The 20,565-nt window shown below is 37.7% G+C and overlaps 1 protein-coding gene across 4 annotated transcripts in view; it reads left to right on the top strand.

Moving 5' to 3' along the window:
* The first annotated feature begins 3,622 nt into the window (after window positions 1-3,622).
* The window catches only part of EPYC (epiphycan), a 42,941-nt gene continuing 25,998 nt past the window's right edge, over window positions 3,623-20,565 (top strand). The window contains exons 1-3 of one of the 4 annotated variants that reach the window (XM_046012922.1): window positions 3,623-3,885; window positions 8,709-8,798; window positions 11,203-11,380. In XM_046012922.1, the coding sequence (XP_045868878.1) occupies window positions 11,216-11,380 (165 nt within the window). In that variant the 5' untranslated portion in view covers window positions 3,623-3,885; window positions 8,709-8,798; window positions 11,203-11,215. Of the gene's footprint in view, window positions 3,886-8,708; window positions 8,799-11,202; window positions 11,381-13,129; window positions 13,203-20,565 lie in introns of those variants that run through there. The other 3 variants (XM_046012921.1, XM_046012923.1, XM_046012924.1) reach the window with 3 other exon arrangements.

Raw genomic sequence — 20,565 nt, forward strand, 5'->3', positions numbered from 1 at the left:
GGTAGGCTAGAAGAGATTTGTGCTGAAATGAAGAATAGTAACTAATCTGCTAGTGAAAACGCATTCTTCTCTTGGAAGACTGATACAGAACCATAAATGCCAAGCCATAATTGGTGATGTTACCAAGGCTCAAGGTGAGGAAAACATCTTATAAGCCTCCAGAGGAGAAAAGAAAATGACCTAAACAGTGGAAAATAATTGGGCTGGCTTCAGACTTTTCCACTGGAACCTTTAGAGCCAGAAGACAATGAAGCAATGTCTCAATGTCCTAAGAAAAATGTGACCTAAGAATATCCTACCAAACAATTTGTCCTCAGAGTAAAAAGTTCACAGACATTTTCAAACATGGAAGGCCTCAGGGAATTTGGCACATATGAAATGTTTGGGGGGAGAAAAGGAAAAAAAATCTGGAAACATTAGCTAAAAGAAATGTTATCTGTAGATACACAAAGATAATAGTATTTTGGGTGGTGAGCATTTGGGTAGTTATTTTCCTTTTTTCTCAAAACGTAATTAGTCCTTGAATTTTTATAATGATGAAAATGTATAATTTATACCAAAATGATTTTTTTAAATATGCAACATAAAAAAGACAAATAAAATGTAATAATTCAGTTCAAACTATAATTAAAAAGCATTAACCATGTCTATGAATATTTTTTTTTCTTCCAAGTTTTATTTAAATTCCATTTTATTTATTTTTTCAGCGTAACAGTATTCATTCTTTTTGCACAACACCCAGTGCTCCATGCAAAATGTGCCCTCCCCATTACCCACCACCTGTTCCCCCAACCTCCCACCCCTGACCCTTCAAAACCCTCAGGTTGTTTTTCAGAGTCCATAGTCTCTTATGGTTCGCCTCCCCTTCCAAATTTTTTTTGAATATTTTTATAATTATTATTGATTAAGCATGAGTAATGTGAAAATGATAAGGAAAACATAGTATTCCATAAACTATACATGAAGCAGAGATTTAATGGTACTATTTTAACATGTTGTTTGTCAATAACTTGTTGATACCGTTTGTTGATTCTTTGGGAAGACAGATAAAAATAATGAATTTAGGAAAACCCCCCATTTCATACAAAAAAGATTTCAGGAGGTCCCACACTAATGTTCAAAGACTTTCACCACTCATGATTCATTTGCTCTTCTTTTACTAGTCCCTCCAGGAAACCACTCCTTTCTCAGTTCATTGCAGGCTCAGGGGTAAAGCATTTGGCCAGAGATCTAAGTTGGTTCATTAATTTATTCAACAAATATGTATTGACCACTTTCTGTGTGTTTATGGACTAGAAATGCAGCCACAAACAAAACAGATATATCATGTTGTTGTGACCATCGCATTCCAGCAAAGAAAATAAAGAAGGTAACACTCTCTATGGGAATGTCAAACAGTCATAAGGGCTATAAAGAAGCTGGTTCTCTTCCACATGAGTGATCAGAAAAGCAGGAACTGAAGAGGTGACATTTGAGCAGAGGCTCGAATGAGGTGAGGACTCATTTGAACAGACACTAAATTCTCTCAATTCCATTTTTTAGAGTGAGTGATTAATTGGGGTTCTTGGGTGGCTCAGATGGTTGGGTGTCTCCTTTTGGCTCAGGACATGATCTCCAGATCCTGGGATCTAGCCCTGTGTCAGGCTCCTAGCTTGGCGGGGAGTCTGTTTCTCCCTCTCCCTCTGTCTCTCCCTCTGCTTCTGCTCTCTCTCTCTCCCTCTCTCAAATGAATAAATAACATCTTCTTTAAAAAGTGATTAATTAATAATTATTATTAATTTTGGACATGCAATTTAGGCTACTAGAACAGAGACCTCCCTCTTTTCCCCTGGATTTTAACCCAGACAGATGTAAGATACGGAACAGACATAGTCACCCACCGCCTTTTTTGGGCCCGCTTGAGAATGACGTCAGCAAACAGAAGAAGAGAGAAATTTGTACTTTACAGGTACTTGAGTCAGTGAATTCCCTGTTTCCTAAATGAGTTTTATTTGGGGTTTTCTATACTTCTTATTGGAAGGAGTCCTAACTGCTATGGAAACTCTCAGATTCTCATCAAAAGTCTGTACCTCATATTTTTGTATGCGACACAAGAAAATCTTAGCAGAAAGCAAATGCAAAACTTGCTCCATGAAGCCCATGGGCAGTGGCTTAGAGAGTTTCAAGAGACAGCTTGACAGTTAGCCAAACAGAAGGATGCAATTCAAAAAAAAAAAAAGAAAAGAAAGAAAGAAAGAAAAAAGAAAAAGAAATAAGAGGAAAGCTAAAAACCATTTATCATAAATGCAAGTAATCCTATATATTTTAGAATAACCCAAGCAAATTATAGTAGTTTATTTTTTTAAGATTTTATTTATTTATTTATTTATTTATTTATTTGAGAGAGAGATTGAGCACAAACACGAATGGAATGAGGGGCAGAGCAAAATGCAGACTCCCTGCTCAGCAGGGAGCCTCATGCCGGACTCTATCCCAGGGCCCTGGGATCATGATCTGAGCCGAAGGCAGACCCTTAACAGACACTTAATATGACCTGAGCCACTCAGGCACCCCCATAGTAGTTTATTAAGTAATTATTTATTGCTTTGAATTGCTATGCATTTGATTCATGCAGGCAATCATTAATTGATTCATTCATTCAAATAATACTCAGCATGAATTGTGGGGTCAAGGACTGTTTTAGACACTAAGGATATAATTGTGAATATGACTGGTAAATTTTATGCATCACGGTGCTTATATTAATCTGGGGGAAGATGTATCTATGTTAACCTGGGAGAAGATATATCTAAATATCTACCTATCTATCTATATTATATATATATAATATGTATATTATATATGTAACAGAAAAATATAATAACAAGTGTGGCAAGTGCTATGAAAAAAACCCCACAATTGTAGCATCTCATTAGAGTGTGATGGAAAGGAAGGTGGTCCACTCTGATGGGGAGGGGCTGAAGCAGGGAAGCTCCATTCAGGTGTTATTTATGCACAAACATGAACAGTTTAAGAAACTATCTAGCCATTCTAACATAAGGGGTGACAGTAAGTGCAACCCTTTGAGGAAGCCATAATCAGGCCTGATTCAAGAACAGAAAGGCCATTCATATGCCTGTAGAAAGTGACAGAGGGAATGGTGCTTGATCCAAGCTTGGAGAAGTAGGTAGGCTGTAGTTGATAGGGAATTTTGGGAGACATGGCATAAGAGTTTTAATTTTATTCAAAGAGAAATAGGAAGCTACTGAATGTTTCAATGAAAAAAAATGGAGTTCCACATATTTATGTTTTAGATGGCCTCTGGCAGGGGTTTGGAGAGCGAATGATAGAAGCACAAAAGAGGAAGCAGGGAGACTTGGTAACAGGCTTTTTTGATCGTCCAGATGAGAGAGGATGGTGGAACGAAATACACAGGAAGTAGAACCAACTTCTTCTGATAGCTTAGATGGGGAGAAAGTAGGGAAATGGAAGAAATCTACAATAACTTTAAGGCTCTGGACTGGAGCCAACGGAGAGGGACGTGGTATCATTTAATTAAACACAAAGAGCAAAAGAACAAAGTCTAAGGTGGGTCCAGAGCCCTTATCTCAGACACACCACAACGGCAGATGGCCGATCCAAATGCAGATGTCAAGTTCAAAGTGGTCAACAGCATGCAAGGATCTGCAGCTCAGAGAGAACGGTGAAGACCGGGGATGGGACGCCGGAGGATTTAAGCAGAAGGTGGCGGTTCCAGTGTTGTGGTGAAGAACTTGGACTTGGCTTCCGGACGGCTTCAGCTTTGATTTTGGTTCCACCTCTCACTGGTTGAAGTCACTTAACCTCCCCGGACCTCAGCAAGTGAGCATGATCAACAATGCCAGGTGCAGAGTGAACCTTGACCATGTCAGTTAGTATTGACGTTATTCGTGTTCTGTTGTGATTATAGCATGAAAATAGTGGAGGGCCCTCAAGGGAAAAGGATAAATCGAGACAAGATGAATCATTGAACTAAAACCAGAGGCGCTCCAAAAAATTAAAGGCCGGGTAGAGAAAGAGGTGGCTGATGAAGAGACCAGGCATAGCTAGTGGGGTGAGAGGAAAACCACAGTAAAACCAAAGTTGGCAGCTAGGACAGCAGTTAAGACAAAGCCAGAAAATTACCCGTACAGAGCCCAAACTGCAGGGGAATGGAGAGTGAGTAAGAACAGAGCAAGGGGAAACAGCCAATAAACATCATTTGTTTGGGAAATTTTTTTCTGTACAAGGGGTCATAAAAATAGGACAATGTATTTTATTCCATTATATCCAATGTAAGAGGAAAATGTATTTTATAAAACTGAGGCATAATTTCATATATAGAATGAATCAAGTCTGCAGATAAAGTTTTAGACTCTGCAGTGTTTTAAAATAATTTGACTCTGAACGTCTTTAGACTTACACGTGTTCTCAAAGACATTGCTGTAGCCACCATTTTGTTGGCATTTATATATTTTTTATTATGTTCAGTTAGCCAACATAGAGTACATCACCAGTTTTTGATGTAGTGCTCAATGATTCATTAGTTGCATATAACACCAATGCTCATCACAACACGTGCCCTCCTTAATACCCATCTCTTGGTTACCTTGTCCCCCCAGCCCTCTCTGTTCCATAGCTGCCATTTTTTACCTTCATTCGGTTCACTCATGTTAGAGGGAATTCCTGGCTGAGTTTTGGCCAGAGCATATGTGTCTGTATGTAGAAATGACTACCAAAAGGGAGATGCTGGGAGAAAGGAGATATTTAGAGAAACACAGATCTCTGTCACCGAAGGAGAAAACACAGAGGATGAGTATAAGTGCAGTCAACTAGAGGGCAAAAGTTTAATAGAGTATTTTTCTGATGACTTCTACCATCACTCTAATGACTTCCAGTGAATAGAAAAGGAACATAGGAGGTTTGAGAGGAGAAAAAATGTTATAAAATAGACCTGTTAGAATAGTAGATCTGTTGGCCAGGGTTGAAGATCAGTTTAAGGAATTTAAAGTGACACCAATCATTGTTGTGTGTGATTTTCACTGGTAAAATACAGCTGCTCAGAGGCAGGAGAGAAGACAGTTGGGAGTAGTAGTCAATTAAAGCTGAGGTTTTTCCAGGTAAGCCCAATGGAAGAGAAAGAAAGAAAAAAAAAAGAAGAAGAAAGCAGGGAGTCCTTGAAAAGGTATAAATATGATAATAGTGCTTCTATCTAAAGATATAGAGTGATATAAAAATAAGAGATGTGATGAATTGTGGAAAAGTGGTGGCGGCTATGGCAAGAGGGTCTTATTAGGCAAAAAGAAAATGATAATAGTGCCCTTTAGGTGATTATGGAGCTAGAAGGCATGAGAGTGATGGTGAGTGGCTGGGTAGGAACGTGGTAGCTTAACTGTACCTGTGAAACTAAAGGAGCCACCACGATAAATGGGTCATGTACACGGAGGCTGGCATCCCTGGAAATAATGACAGGGTCTGAATAGAGGGTATGAGTGAACCACGAGCTAAAGTTAGCAGCAAGAGGTTTGGCTGGGAGATCAAACAGTTGATGACAGGGAGAGGTGACAGGTGGTTAAGCCAAATGCCATGAGTTTCGGAATGGGCAAAAATTTTGAAAGAGTAAAGAGGACAAATCATTTGGAAGAGAAAGTGTAAAACAAGAAAAATTGCTCCATCCTTGAATTATGTGAGTGAACAAGGAAAAAAAAAATCAAACCCACTACAGCAGCAGCCATATTGTTTTAAGATCAAAGGAGCAAAGGGACATTTTCCAAAAAGAAACTAAGGGCACAGGAGAATTTGAAGATTGCAGATCAGCCTTGAAGGATTCTAGAGGAGGTGATTGGATCAGATTAGGGTAAACAGGCAGAAGAGCGCATATGGGTTTATGGTCCAAAACTCCAGGACCCCTACTGATGAGTACAAAGTCTGAAAGGCAACATGGGGATTCTTTATAGGAAGGCAGCTAATCATTTCAGGGGATGGTTTTATTCCTTATAATTGGTGGGGTGGGATATCTACACCCTCCTTGTCGTTCTTACCAATGTGGCCTTTTGGGGCTGAGGACAAGGACGGACTGTTGCATGTGATCATCAAAGGGCTCCTCTCTGTTCTCTACAGAACAAAGAGCATCACTGAGAGAAGACCATCCCATTTAAAATTAATTTCATTTAAGCAAGCAGGATGATGTTTAATTAATTTTGTTAAGAATTGTAGCCATAAGGATTTGTAAATCATTTGGGGGCTTAAATAGATAAAGCCAGAAAGCTTCTGTTACTAGGTAATGCAACTAGTCTTAATAACTGATCCCCTAAGGGTTTCTGATAACCAAGCTCAGGCTCTATTAAGAAAATTATCATGAAACTAAAAGATATTTACCAAGGATAAGAAAGGCTGGACCCGGTAATTAATCCTTCTCCCTACTATATAGAGATTAGGTCCTCATGAGATTGTTACAAATTTGAGCTCCCACAGTTCAACCTAGATTTTGAAAATATTGGAGAGAGTCCAGATAAGACCAAGAGAAATGACTTAAAAATTATCCATATTTTATAAGGAACAGTGAAAGGTTCATCTATTTGGAAAAAGAAAAGACTCAGGAACGATCATTTCTTTTTTTTTTTAAAGATTTTATTTATTTATTTTGACAGACAAATCACAAGTAGGCAGAGAGACAGGCAGAGAGTGAGAAGGGAGGAAGCAGGCTCCCTGCTGAGCAGAGAGCCCGATGCGGGGCTCGATCCCAGGACCCTGGGATCATGACCTGAGCTGAAGGCAGAGGCTTTAACCCACTGAGCCACTCAGGCGCCCCAGGAATGATCATTTCTGCTTTCAATTCTGTATTAGGACAAAGAATAGTTATTAAATTGTCATGAAACAACTGCATTAGTAGACAACGTTCTGAAGCCTAAGAACAGTGTCATGTAAACCAACAGGTCACTAAAGGAGAGTGTGAAAGCGTTATTTCCGCAAGTAGAATCTTACAGGTTCAGCCAGAGCCTTTGAGAAGAGAAGGGACTACATAGATGCCACCTTTGTCATCTGACAATGTGTGCAGAGTATTAGATTAAATCTTGGAGGAAGAAGAAGAAATATTAGGTATTTTCATGCCTATCCTATCCATCTCTATTTATCCTAAAGCATCTAAAAGACCCTAACACCTAGTGACAGGCAAACAGCCTCTCTAAAAAACTGAGAGATGCCACTGCATTTCTACCATCGCCAGCATCCCTCAGATGACCTCAGTAACATCTGGGAACTTGACCCAATGTGGATTTCTCTTTGTTTGTGTCACATGTGACACTGGGTAACTTAATGTTTGAGTGTCGCCCATCTGTGAATGGGGAACTTCGCTGATGGAGAATGTGTTGAGAGACATATATAAACTCCTCTAACACACAGTGGGGGGCATTGCTGTGACAGTGCCAGCGTGCGAACTCGGATTCCATCCTCTTTCCAGAAGTGCTTCTGAAAGTAGCGTCCATATCATGTGACACAACAAGGAGGCAGGGAGGGTGTCCCTACCCCCCCCCCCCATGGCTTCTCTGCTTTCGGAGCAGGCTTGATAGATTCTGGACTTCACCCAGAATCACTGCTTCCATTACAAATAAAACTGGTCCCAAGAAAAATAAGGCACGCTGAGCTCAAATCACGCAGAAGTGCAGAAGCAGGTGTGGGTGATGAGGCTAATGGCTGAGGGAGCCCTGAACCCATAAGCAAAGGAGTTTGGGGTGGGGAGGGAGGACGGCAGGAAAGGCAGAAAGAGGCATGAGCGTCCTCAAGACAGACTTTCTCCTCCATCAGTGTGCCCTGATGCACTTTCAAAATCTAATATGGCTATTCACTTCTGGTCAAGGAAAAAGGAATCCTGATGCACAGGTTAGAACCAGACTCCTGGATTTATGGAAAGCACACCAGAAGCCAGGATACATGACACAAGTTTCATCTTCCTCTAGAACTTTTGCAGTGTGAATGGAGACAAAGAATACCAGTTTAATACAAACATACTTTCTCTCCAAACCTGTAATAAAGCTGAGTTTCACAAACCATATCAGATACCAGGAGCCTCCGACAAATCTTGTATGCTGGGGGAAAGTGTTTTTATGTAATTTGATTTGTTTGGCTCTGATAGATAAAAGAGAGAAAAAAGGAGACTTTTTTTTTTTTTTCAAAATGCTCAGATCATATTTATACATTGTTTCAGGATTTTTTTTTAAATGGGCATGCAGAGCCTTTATTGTTTCATTGCTCTCAGAGCATTCCAAACAATCAAAATAATTTGGATTTTTTTTAACTTACCCAACATTAAACAGGTAAGTCTTTTGCAACATTTACTGGATTTCAGTTAACATTAATGAGAAGGGAAGAAAGCCATTTAAGACATGCAAGGAAAATTATTTCTTATTAGAACAATTCTAAAATACTCACCTATAGTATTACTGTATACATTAACTTTTTCTTAACTGGTGAACTTGCTAGAGATGAAATATAGTAAAAGCTCATTTTTTCCATTTAAAATGTTTAGGGGGACACATTGGCAATGATAACTCCTTTAACATAATTTCAAGAGCATGTACCCTGTGTCATTTGGATTCTACTGATTATTTTGAGGGACTCTAAAGTAATTTGGGGTTTCTAAAGACTGAGAAGCATTTCTCAAGGTTAGCTTTCCTGGACAGAAAATTGAGTGTTATAAATTCCACCTCCCACAGACCAGAATTCACAACCATTGGTCAAGGGCAAATACTACCAGCTCTGCGTCTCCAGTCACTCCGTGCCATTTCACCAAGGAGGAGCCAAAGGTAAGTTTTTACACTTGCTTTCTTCTTGGGTCAGAGACTTTTTTTCTACTATAATAATCTTTTTAAAAATAATTCAGCTTGCCTTAATATCTCATGGTGAACATTGATGCAATGGGTTGGGTTTAAGTTTGCTATTTTATATTTATGTTATTCTTGGAAAATCCAAAATTTTGAATTAGCTCAGGAATTAATAGCGGACAGTAAAATAGTTGATCTTAACAGTCAGGAGGGATGCCAATAAAATTACAGTAGTTCCCAATATATTCCTTAAAGCAAATGCCCTGACATAGATCGTGTTTCTTGCCAGGATAACCAGGCACTATTGATCGGTATTGATTGACATATTAGGCAAAAGAAGAAAAGGGGGAGATTTCAGGTGTTTAAATATATACTGATGAGCATATGGGAATTAGGCATTTGGAGTGTCTTTTTAAGGTCTATATTTTAAGGTTTTATATAAGCATAATTTGCAAAATCTCATGACATGGTGTGAAGTGCACAACAAATTCAGTCCAAGAAAGACACTACGTTAAATACTAGTATAGTTACTTGAAGGAAGAAACATCCTTTTAAAACTGAACATAGAGAGGTGTTCTTCGTAGTTCCAGGCTTTGCACAGACGTTCTTACTGCTGATAGCTCTAGGGGATATGCACCATGCAAGTAAACTCGAAGAATGTAGACACTTCTAATCAAATACAGAGTATGAAGTGAGAAAAATAATCAGCCGGTGCCTAATTGCTCTGAACAATGACAGTGGCCAGAAATGGGAAGGAAAATATTCTTTCGAGGTTAGTACTAGTCCCTCTGAATGCTTCCCACTTGAAAAGGGAAGAATGGTTCCTGGAAGATTTGTAAATCACACCATTTGATTCAACAGGACTTTGTTGGTGACTGTCCAGCAGTTCCAAATCCCCAGTCCTGCAAAGAGCCTTGCAAAGGCAGGTAAAATAGAGGCTTCATTTATTCAGTGTGAATAAAAAAATGATTCGAAGAAAGCATAGGAGGGAATAAAAAGGAGCTCCTTGTCCTGCTTCTCATTCTCAGAGGGATTTCATATCCCTCTGCCTAAACCTGCTTCATAAAGACTTTCTTTCAAGTAACTGAAGGTCGGTTTGTCTGTCAGTGCTTTCAAGTTTAAAAGTAATATTTATCATGAGTTCCCTTTTACGTGTGTGCATAGGTACAAACAGCAGAGGTTCTGTTCTTGAAGTAGACTTAAGAAGTGTATCCAAAATACAAAACCTTTAAAATTAGACATACTTGATAAAAAGTTTTACAAAGGCTTTGCTTCCTCAATAAATGACCACCAGTAACATTTTTGATAGACCCAACTTAGATATTTAAAATTAGAGTTTTTTTTCTAAAGTAAAATGTATTCAAAGGAGTATATACAGAACAAAAATATTAAAATTATAAATGTTAAACATCTATTATACATATATATGTATAACATATCCTACATATGTTATAAATATAATTAAAATAATAAGATTTTGATGGAATCCTCCCCCAAAGCAGGATGTGATCATGGAAAATACGAATCATTCTTAACAAAGAATTAGAAAACAAAAGACTTTTAAGTCTTATGTGTGTGGAAATCTTCCTCTAGGGAAATCTTGCCAAATGATAACTTTTAGACATGGATTCTTATTGATTCTGAGTTTAAAGCTTAGATGGCTATTAAGAATTGAAAGAAAACACTAAGGACTAAAGGAAAAATAGTTTTCTTCTCTGCTCCATTTAGTTAAGAATAACTTTTGAAAAGTATTGCATGAAATGTTAATGTGTACATATATTAAATTATGTATGTATACATTAATGATACCCAGAGGCAACAAGGAAGTAAAAGGGGGAGGAACATTTTCATTATTTTGTCTGGAAAAATCCATAAGCTTGAGTGTGCAAGAAACAGTTATGAGTCCTAGTTAGATCACTAGCCAACCCTGTTTTGGTTTCCTCTTCTGTAAAATGGAGTAACAGTTATCGTCCTCCTCCTCTTCCTTATCCTCCTCCTCCTCCTTCCTACTCCCAGAGTTGATGAAAGAAACTTAATGCTTAGTTAAAGGTAAAACTCTGATGCAAAAGCTTTTCTGAATGAGTGCACGGCAATATTTCCACATCCCATTTTCTCCGCGTTTCCCTATGAAGTAAACTCAATTTCACTGTAATTACACTATCTACTGTAAAAACGTGGATGGGTTTGTGATTAATTTGAACATCAGTATCAATAATCTTCAGAATCCATACAATTTCCTGTGTTATGTTTACAAATGATCCATGTCAGGAGAGCTACCGGCTTGAGTCCCACGGCATTGACTTTGATTTATCATTCCTATTTAGTGAAAAGTATTCATAAGTTATCATCAATTAAATATTTATGCCTTTTGGTCTTTTTTGATTAGGAAAGCTTGAAAAATGAAAATGTTGGCAAGACTCGTTCTGGGACTTGTCATCTTCGACGCTGCTGGGACCGCTCCAACTCTGGAACCCATCAACTATGACTCAGACACATATGACAATGCCTTGGAGGACCTGGATAATTTATACAACTATGAAAACATACCTATTGGTCAAGCTGAGGTAACGGATTCCTCTCACTCTTGAGACTTCTAGAAGCATGAGTATGGGGAATTACTGAGATGCGTACCTTTTCAAAGAGATTCTTGGTTATGTATCAATAGATATGTTCTATCTTAATAATTTCATATGAACCTTTCTTTTGAAATGTGTTCAATCTGCTGGAGGTTAACATGGGGTCACACTTTTGCTTTCTCACAGTTCACTTCATTTCCTTTATATCTTCTCACAAAATTAAAGCAACAATGATGAAAAAGAGTTTCTATCATGTTAGACCAAGAGAAAATAGAAGGAAAAAGGAGTTGGTAAGGAAGAGTGAAAATAATACACATGCAATGATGAGGAAGCTGGGAAAGTTTGGGGTAGGGGAAAAAGATGTGAGATTAAAATAAGTTGGAAGAAAATTAAAAGAATGCAAATAACGGACAATGATTTGGAACTCCACTGTATTCCAAGAATGACTGTGCTTTCCGAAATGACTGATTATCTCTTAGCAGTAATGTAGGCATTGGCAAGGTTACAGCTCTTTACATAAATCTGATATGACATGTTTCTAATTAAATGTTAGACTTTTTACATAACTAAAGGATACAGACTAATTTTTCTGAATCAGAAACAAACGGACCTTGAAATGTTGGAGTGTAATTAATGTACAACATTGACAAAAACTAATTAAGAAGAAATCAACCAAAAGGGAAATTACATCACCTATACAGGATCATAACATATTTTGGCCAGTCACTCAAGTGTAAATATTCTTAATTACTTTTGATAACTAGGAAAATAAAATACTTAGACAAAAGCATGTATTTAATGGTACTGAGCTATATCTTTCTTAAGAGGATAAATACTCTCATTATTGTTTATGTTGCCTGATGAAATTCAAGAATCAAATTTGCACAATACAATAGTTTCACATCTTCTCCACAACTCCCTTTTCCTTTCCATCTCCCTCTCTTTTAGCTTCAATCTCCCCCACTCCCCATCCCCCTCCCTCTCTTTCTCCCTCTTTCTCTTTCCCTCGTTTTAGTAAAGTTTAAGGGTTATCAGAAGAACATTTTTCTTCTGCAAAGTTGTGACTTTATTTTCCAAGTCCATATTCACTGTTTGATTCAGTTTGCTAGATGCCTTCAGTTATGTTAAGAGCATTTTCTGTGGAGTTTATGGTCATTAACACCAGTCTTGCATTATGTGGTCTCTGCATCTCCAATCTAATCATCAGTGGAGAGTATAAGGGGAAACTTTTTCAGTGTTTAACTCATCTGCCATAAATATTAAAAAAAAAAAAAAGAAAGACTGCATATGTATGTGCCATTATCTACCGAACTAAATATTGTAGTTTAAATTTACTTGTCATGCCTCCAAAGGATATTTTTTGGGATCAAGAGCTTTGGTGAGTACCAAAAGTAAATCCTCTGGTTTTAGCAGGCCTGGGGAGAAGACTCTAGGGATGGCTCAAGGCTGTCCTAGACAATATCTTGAAGGAGATGAGCTTTATCTGCAGATTTCTTTAAAGCCATTCCTTGCTGTCAGAACCCCTTTTTACTGCATATTCCCAAGAGATTCTGAAGTTCCTTCTGACATCAAGAAATTTAAGCTAAAAAATTTAATCTACATAAAGATGATTTAGTATACAACCCTTCCTCGGTATTTGCTTATTCTGAAAGAGCAACCCTTTTTGTAAGGTACCAAATATGTGGCATTGTATCCCCTTACCTCATTCAAACATCCTTAATTTTCATACTGGCCTAGGCAAACTCAGCATCCTTAACAACTGAGGACTCCAGAGAGCTACTAAATAATCTCTTGTTGCTGATTGAAATAGGTAAGTCATCCCTGATTTAATAATCTGTTGTGAGGAGTCATCATCAGAAAACCAGTTTATAGACACACAGTATACATGTATACTTATTATACATGTATATTATATATATATAGAACATACATATGTTCTATAATGAAACATAATACATCTGAAAGCAAACTATGCATATTTTTTCATTTTACCCAGTTGATCCAGTACCAAAAGTCAATCAGCCACCCCACTCACCCACCACCTATGAAACAATAAAAAAAAAAAACAGAAACAAACAAAAACAAGATAATACATAAAATGAGATGAAGAACAAAATTCAGAACGTCAGCTCAGATCTTAACAAATCATTCATGTAAACTGCTTTACAAAAAAAGAATATGCAATTCTTTGTAGAAAGATGTGAAATAAAGCCAATAGGTCTAGTCAGGTGAGTGGATTCTAGAATACAGTTACTCATGATAGGAGTTTCTTCAATTTAGTCTTGGACATTCAGATTCTGGCAACTCCTCGTAACCTTATTTGTCTCATCTTTATAAATTAAGAGCAATTAGCAATTGTTCTATATGTTCTTGATCCTATGTGATATTCTTTGTATGAACGCTGGTAACACAACCATCTAGGGGTCAGTTGATGAAAAACTTCATGGTAAACAAAGCACATGGAGAGTGGTGGGATCAGGTTCTTTAGTTTTTGTCCTTAATGCCAAAAGTACGGTTCTGCCTATCTTAGCCTAGAATTTATTTATCGTCTATAGAAAAGCTAACCTTCTATTTTAAAATTGCAAATTTATAGAATAACTGAACATTGCTTCTGGAATATATGCCAGTGTCTTTCTTCCACATTGTAAGACTTGGCATCATAAGCCAATATAGTAGACCCTCTAGAATTTGAATGAGTAATTCAGATTCTGTGTGCGTGTGTGACTATGAGGTAAGTAGAATACTACGATCTCCCCTAAATGAGCCATCTACTGATCTGTCCACAGCCTCTATAATTCTTAACATCATTGCTATATTGGGATACCACTTCTATAATTAGGTTATTTTATATGGCACAACTGAAATTTTAAAAGGGAAATTATCTTGGTTGTCTTGACCTACACTTGTGCTCCCTTTAAAACAGTATCTTGAGGTCCGGGACAAATTATGAAGCATGAGAGAAACTCAAGGCAAGGGAAACTATCTGTTGCTGGGTTTGAGGGATTTGGAGGGGAGGTTGGGTGAGCCTGGTGGTGGGTATTATGGAGGGCACATATTGCATAGAGCACTGGGTGTGGTGCATAAACAATGAATTCTAGGAAACTGAAAAGAAATTTAAAAAATAAATAAAAATAAAAATAAATTAAAAATAAAAATAAAAATGGATGGGTCCACATAGCAAGGAATGCAGGAAGTCTCTAAATTTTGAGAGAAGCTGACAGCCAGTGAGTATATGGAAACCACAGCACTGTAGATACTGGGAACTCAAAGCTCCACAGGAGATCACAGCTCTGGCCGTTAACCTTGATTTTGGCCTTGTGAGACTCTGAGCAGAGAAATCAGTCAGGCCATCCCTGGACCCACAGATACTGTCAATTAAAAATGAGTCTAGTTTTAAGCTGCTAAATGTGTGACAATTTGTCATGCCATTATAGAAAACTAGGGCGCCTAGGTGGCTCAGTGGGTTAAGCCTCTGCCTTTGGCTCAGGTCATGATCCCAGGGTCCTGGGATGGAGCCCTGCATCAAGCTCTCTGCTCAGCAGGGAGCCTGATTCCCTTCCTCTCTCTTTGCCTGCCTTTCTGCCTACTTGTGATCTCTGTCTGTCAAATAAATAAATAAAATCTTTTTTTAAAAAAAGGAAAACTAATACAATATGCAATAATGTAATTTTTTTCTGAAAAACAAATTTGACTTATACTGCTGCAAAGTTTGCATTTATGAATCCAATGATTTAGCTAGCAGTGAGCCCAGTCATCCTCCCCCGGAGTCAGTATCTCAATAGAGCTTTGTTGATTTCTACTGGTGATAGAATATTCATATCCTCCCTGGTGACAGGAAAGCATCGTGGAAGAATTTCTGATTTTGAAGATCTTATGCAGTAACAGTACTCCAGACTGCTGACTTAGGTGATTTCTGATCATTTAGAATACCCAGGATCAGCTGGATTCTATGTTAGGAGCAGATTGTAGCCCCGGCAAATCCATCACGACGCTTTATGCTCCCCAGCAGAAAATGGATACATTTGCTAGTACAACATAACATTTTTGCAGTTTTTTACTTAGCTTTTATTTTACTTTAATGGTATTTCTAAGAACTGGATATAAGCCTTAAGACCAAAATAGGAACTTTTTACTTTCTGATGAATATTAGTTAAGCTTGGTTGAGCACTTACTACATGCTGAGTACTATTCTAAGTCTATCACGTGCATTATCTCATTTTTGTAAAAAAAACTTGGAAGTGGCTATTGTTATTTTCATTGAACAGGTGAGAATATTGAGAAAAAGAGCAGGTAAGTAACTTGCCTAAGATTATAGTTATTAATGACATATAATTGCATTATCTTCTCATATCAAAAAATAATTCCTAGCAGGTTAATAAAAATTACATTATCCTTCCTGTTTTCTACCATTTTCCAAATTGTCCTTTTAACCTGATATTTGTTTTAGTTGAACTGAATGCTTGTGCTCCCACATTGCTAAAAGAGAGAGAAAGCATTGTTCTATGAGTGAAAAATGTAAACTAGAAGTCCCCTGTATAGATAGTTTACTTATGTAATTACCGTAAGAGAGAATGGCTTACGCCTAACTATTTCAAAGAATAATTGTAGATACGCATCCTCCAAATGTTATATCTATGTTATGGGCTGGCCAACTATCTATCTATCTACCCTATCTAATCTCTATATAGGTGTGGATATAAAAGTATTTGGTGGCTTGGAATTCAGGGAAACATTTAACTATTTGCCTTATAGATTTCATCTGAACACAGTTCAAAATTTGGTATTCTCTTATCAACTTAAATTGAAACTGTGTTTTTGACTAAGGCAGCAATTTGGTGCTTCCATTTTCATCATAGAGTTTTGCAGTTACTGATTTTTTTCATTTCTCTTAGGCCTAAGATAAACACTGGCCCTGCCCATGAGTTGTTTCTTTTGCCTAGAAAAGTACTCAGTAGCTGTATTAATATTTATGGAGGATAGGAACTACCATTCCTGCAGTAAGTTCTCCTTAGCTCCATCTAATCAGATGATCCTATCTTTTTTTTAAAAGATATTTATTTATTTATTTGACAGACAGAGCTCACAAGCAGGCAGAGACAGGGGGAGAGAGAGAGAGAGAGAAGCAGGCTCCCTGCTGAGCAGAGAGCCCGATGTGGGGCTCAAACCCAGAACCCTAAGATCATGACCTGAGCTGAAAGCAGAGGCTTAATCCACTGAGTCAACCAGGTGTCCCCAGACTGATCCTGTCTTCTACTACCTTACTTTAGCTTTATATAATTACTTTTACTTAATCTTCAATAGACGCCAGGAATGTTATAATACAGAGCCCTGTGGAGACTTAATTCTATTTAATGTGGGACAGTACAAAGGGCATTTACAATGATGGCATACAATGCTCTTCAGGAGGATGTGGAGTAGAAATTTCTCTCAGGCCTCAGTGTCCAAGTGGATTGCAAATTCTAAGGAAGTTGCTTATTCTGGGGGCTCTACATCTTATAACTAACTGTGCTTGCCATTTTGCTCAGAAATCTGGGAAAACTTTTTGCTTTAATCTTCCCTCATTTTATTTATTTATTTATTTAGATTTATTTATTTGACAGAGAGAGAAAGAATGAGTGGGGGAAGGGGGGAGGGAGAGAATCTTCAAGCAGACTCCCCACTAAGCCAGGAGCCCAAGCAGGGCTCTATCTCAGGACCCATGAGATCATGACCTGAGCCGAAACTGAGAGTTGGTTGCTTATCTGACTGAGCCACCCAGGCACCACTCCTTATTTTATATTACTTTCCCCACTTTTACTTTCTTTTTTTTTTTAAACGCTTGTTTATTCTCCATTGATTTGAGACTTCTTTTTTTTTAACCTTTTTTTCTTTTTTTAAATATTTGACAGAGAGAGAGAGATCACAAGTAGACAGAGAGGCAGGCAGAGCGAGAGCGAGAGGGAAGCAGGCTCGCTGCTGAGCAGAGAGCCCAATGCGGGACTCGATCCCAGGACCCTGAGATCATGACCCGAGCCGAAGGCAGCGGCTTAACCCACTGAGCCACCCAGGCGCCCCCCACTTTTACTTTCTTTTTTTTTTTTTTCTCTTATTATTCTCCATTTTATTTATTTTTTCAGCGTAACAGTATTCATTCTTTTTGCACAACACCCAGTGCTCCATGCAAAACGTGCCCTCCCCATTACCCACCACCTGTTCCCCCAACCTCCCACCCCTGACCCTTCAAAACCCTCAGGTTGTTTTTCAGAGTCCATAGTCTCTTATGGTTCGCCTCCCCTCCCCAATGTCCATAGCCCGCTCCCCCTCTCCCAATCCCACCTCCCCCCAGCAACCCCCAGTTTGTTTTGTGAGATTAAGAGTCATTTATGGTTTGTCTCCCTCCCAATCCCATCTTGTTTCATTTATTCTTCCCCACTTTTACTTTCTAATCATCCTAATGCCCCCTTATAGATTGAAGCATTACCACAATGCTTTTAGAACTGCCTCATACTTTCATAAATAAATAACAATAACAAGTAATAAAGGAATATCAGTAATAATTGACCAATAGGAAGTTTTTTGAATAAGAGGTGGTTTCCTTGCTCTTACTCTCCATCGATCTTAAAATTAGCCCTTTTTTTTTTTTGCTCTTTCGTTAAGAGAACAAGTAACTAAGTTGTTTTAAATCATCTTTATGAGGAAAACCTCTATTGAAACAAATTCATTAATCTTCAAAAATAGCTTTCAGAGATGAAGAACGGGTAAGATTCACCAAAGGAATGAAAATTAAATTTAGTGACGTTGTAGAAATGGACAAAAACTCAATGAAGGGAGTTCATCCAGTAACAGTTGAACAATGGTTTCTTTTCAGTTTCCATCATGGTAATATGGTGCCACGTAAATAGTTTTAGCATAAATGTTGATGTCCCGTAACACTAGAAAACGCTTAAGGAGAATTGAATTAATTTTGGGCCACTTACAGAATGAATGTCCTCTGTACATAATGATATATAAAAAGTATTTTTAATTAGGTTATCTAAATATGATAAACTGTCATAGCGCTTTGGTCATGCTGACATGTAGCTAATTTAAAAAACCATCTCTATATTTTCTAAACAAAAAGTAATCAGATTAGTAATAGTTCTACTATATATTTCTTCTGGTGATGAAGGCATGGGATACTTTTATCCTTATATTTGAAGTGATGTCTTGCTTTGACCAGTTTATACATTTCAAAGTTTCAAACTTACAGTTTGATATAAAACACTTGTTTATTGGAAGAAGTAACTTAAACTCAACCCGAGTTAAATGTGCTTTTCAGAACTTGGCAACAAATAAAAGCTAATCTTCCTCTTCACTCTCCCTCTTCACCAAAGACACTCTGGAGGAAGGGAGGGAAGAATTTTACTATGAGCTTTTAATATGGTTGTCTGATTGACTTGCCATATGCTTCTTTTAAAAACAGTGTTAAACTGTTTGAATGTTATTTTAAAACTATTGGAAATTTCTGAAAAATGTAGCAACAAACATATACACTCATATAGGCTCATCAGGAAACAAAAGAACATTGATGGTCTTTATCAGTGACTTGTTTGTATTATACCTTATTTATGAGAACACAAGCATAAGTTAATTCTCATAACTTCCCCTTGAAATGATAAATTATCCTATTATTATTATTATTATTATTATTATTATTAAGATCAACTAAGGATCAGAATTTTGCCCAAGGTTATTCAGCTAGTAAGTTTCAGAGTAAAATTTAAACCAGATTGTTTTAATGCCAAACCAGAGAGACTTTGGCATTAAAATATTCCATTATTTTCTTTCTCTTTAATCTTCACTTCTTTTAGCTGTGCCCAATATTGAGCTTTCTTTCCTCTGAAAGTAAGTAACTTGATTGTTAGGAATCAGAAATGCAAGAATTTTCAAGTGATGATAATTAACACAATATCTAAGCATCTGTCTTAGCTGTCAAAGTATTTAAGGGAGCGAGAGGTAAGACAATCCTTCCGAACTGAAAGCTACTTTGTGAGAAATGTGGGGATTGAACAATCTTTGCCAAACACATTTCTTCCTCACTCATTTTCAAGATAAAATAGAAAATAAGAAACAGCTTTCATTGCCAGTCTTCATGGTCACATTCTTTGAGATAATTATATGGATTGCTTAAATCAATTTGAGCACTAGGCTCATGTTTAGAGCAAAATTCCATTGCACTTAAGAGATCCACATCCCAGTCTATGAAACCCTTAAGAATACATCTTTAGTAACCAGGCTGAATATTTCTCAGAGCCTTTTAACACCTTCGGAAGCCAAATGTTGACATAATGGTAAGAACAAGGAATAGCTTCAAGATTTATTATCAACTGTGTGGGACAATTTTGGAAAAAGAAAAATTTTAAATTCCATTCTGTTTAACAAACACCTTAGTCTATGTTACAGTGAAAATCCAAATAACATTCTGGATTTCTATTTTTTTTTTAAGGAGACACAGACCTGTAATTTAAATATTATCTGCTGAAGGCCTGGGCTTCCTGGTTAGGAAGTGACTGACACAGTGAGCATCCAGTCCAAGTGAATATATCGGTGAGGACCTGTTTCCCACCCTGACTTTGCCGGGGCATTTAAACTACAAAACCACCCACTACAAAGCATAATGAAAGAAACCACCGACTTTGGGTGTTTCTCATGTATACACCTGTTTCACCCTTAAGAAGTAGTTTGTCACAGTGTTGAGTGACTGGGTTCTGCAGTCAGACTCCCTGCGTGTGAGTCCCAGGCCTGAACACCAACTGTACAGCCTTGGAAAATCGTACCACCCTTCTGAGCTTCAGCCTCCTGTTTATAAGCTACCTTATGAGCATGAAGTCAGATAACACTTGTTAACTGCTTACCTTAGAGCTTGGCCCATGCTAAGTGTTTCATAAAAGTGAGTAGCTTTATCATCAAATGACTCCTTCAGTCAATAGCAAAAAAGCTGACCCACCATGCAGTGGTCAGGGAAACCTTCATGAAAGGGACGGGATTTCATCTGTAACTAAGGCTCACTGCACCAGGCATGAGTTCACTTCAGATCTGCCTCCCAATCTTTTGCTGAGAGCCAAGAATTGGGCCAAGTAGATCACACCAGCTCTTCTCTTCTTCAGTACCTCCCAGTCTACTCATCTTATAAATATGTGTCTTCAACACAATAG

The sequence above is a fragment of the Meles meles genome, chromosome 7 (assembly GCF_922984935.1).
Source record: "Meles meles chromosome 7, mMelMel3.1 paternal haplotype, whole genome shotgun sequence".
Classification (NCBI taxonomy): Eukaryota; Metazoa; Chordata; class Mammalia; order Carnivora; family Mustelidae; genus Meles; species Meles meles.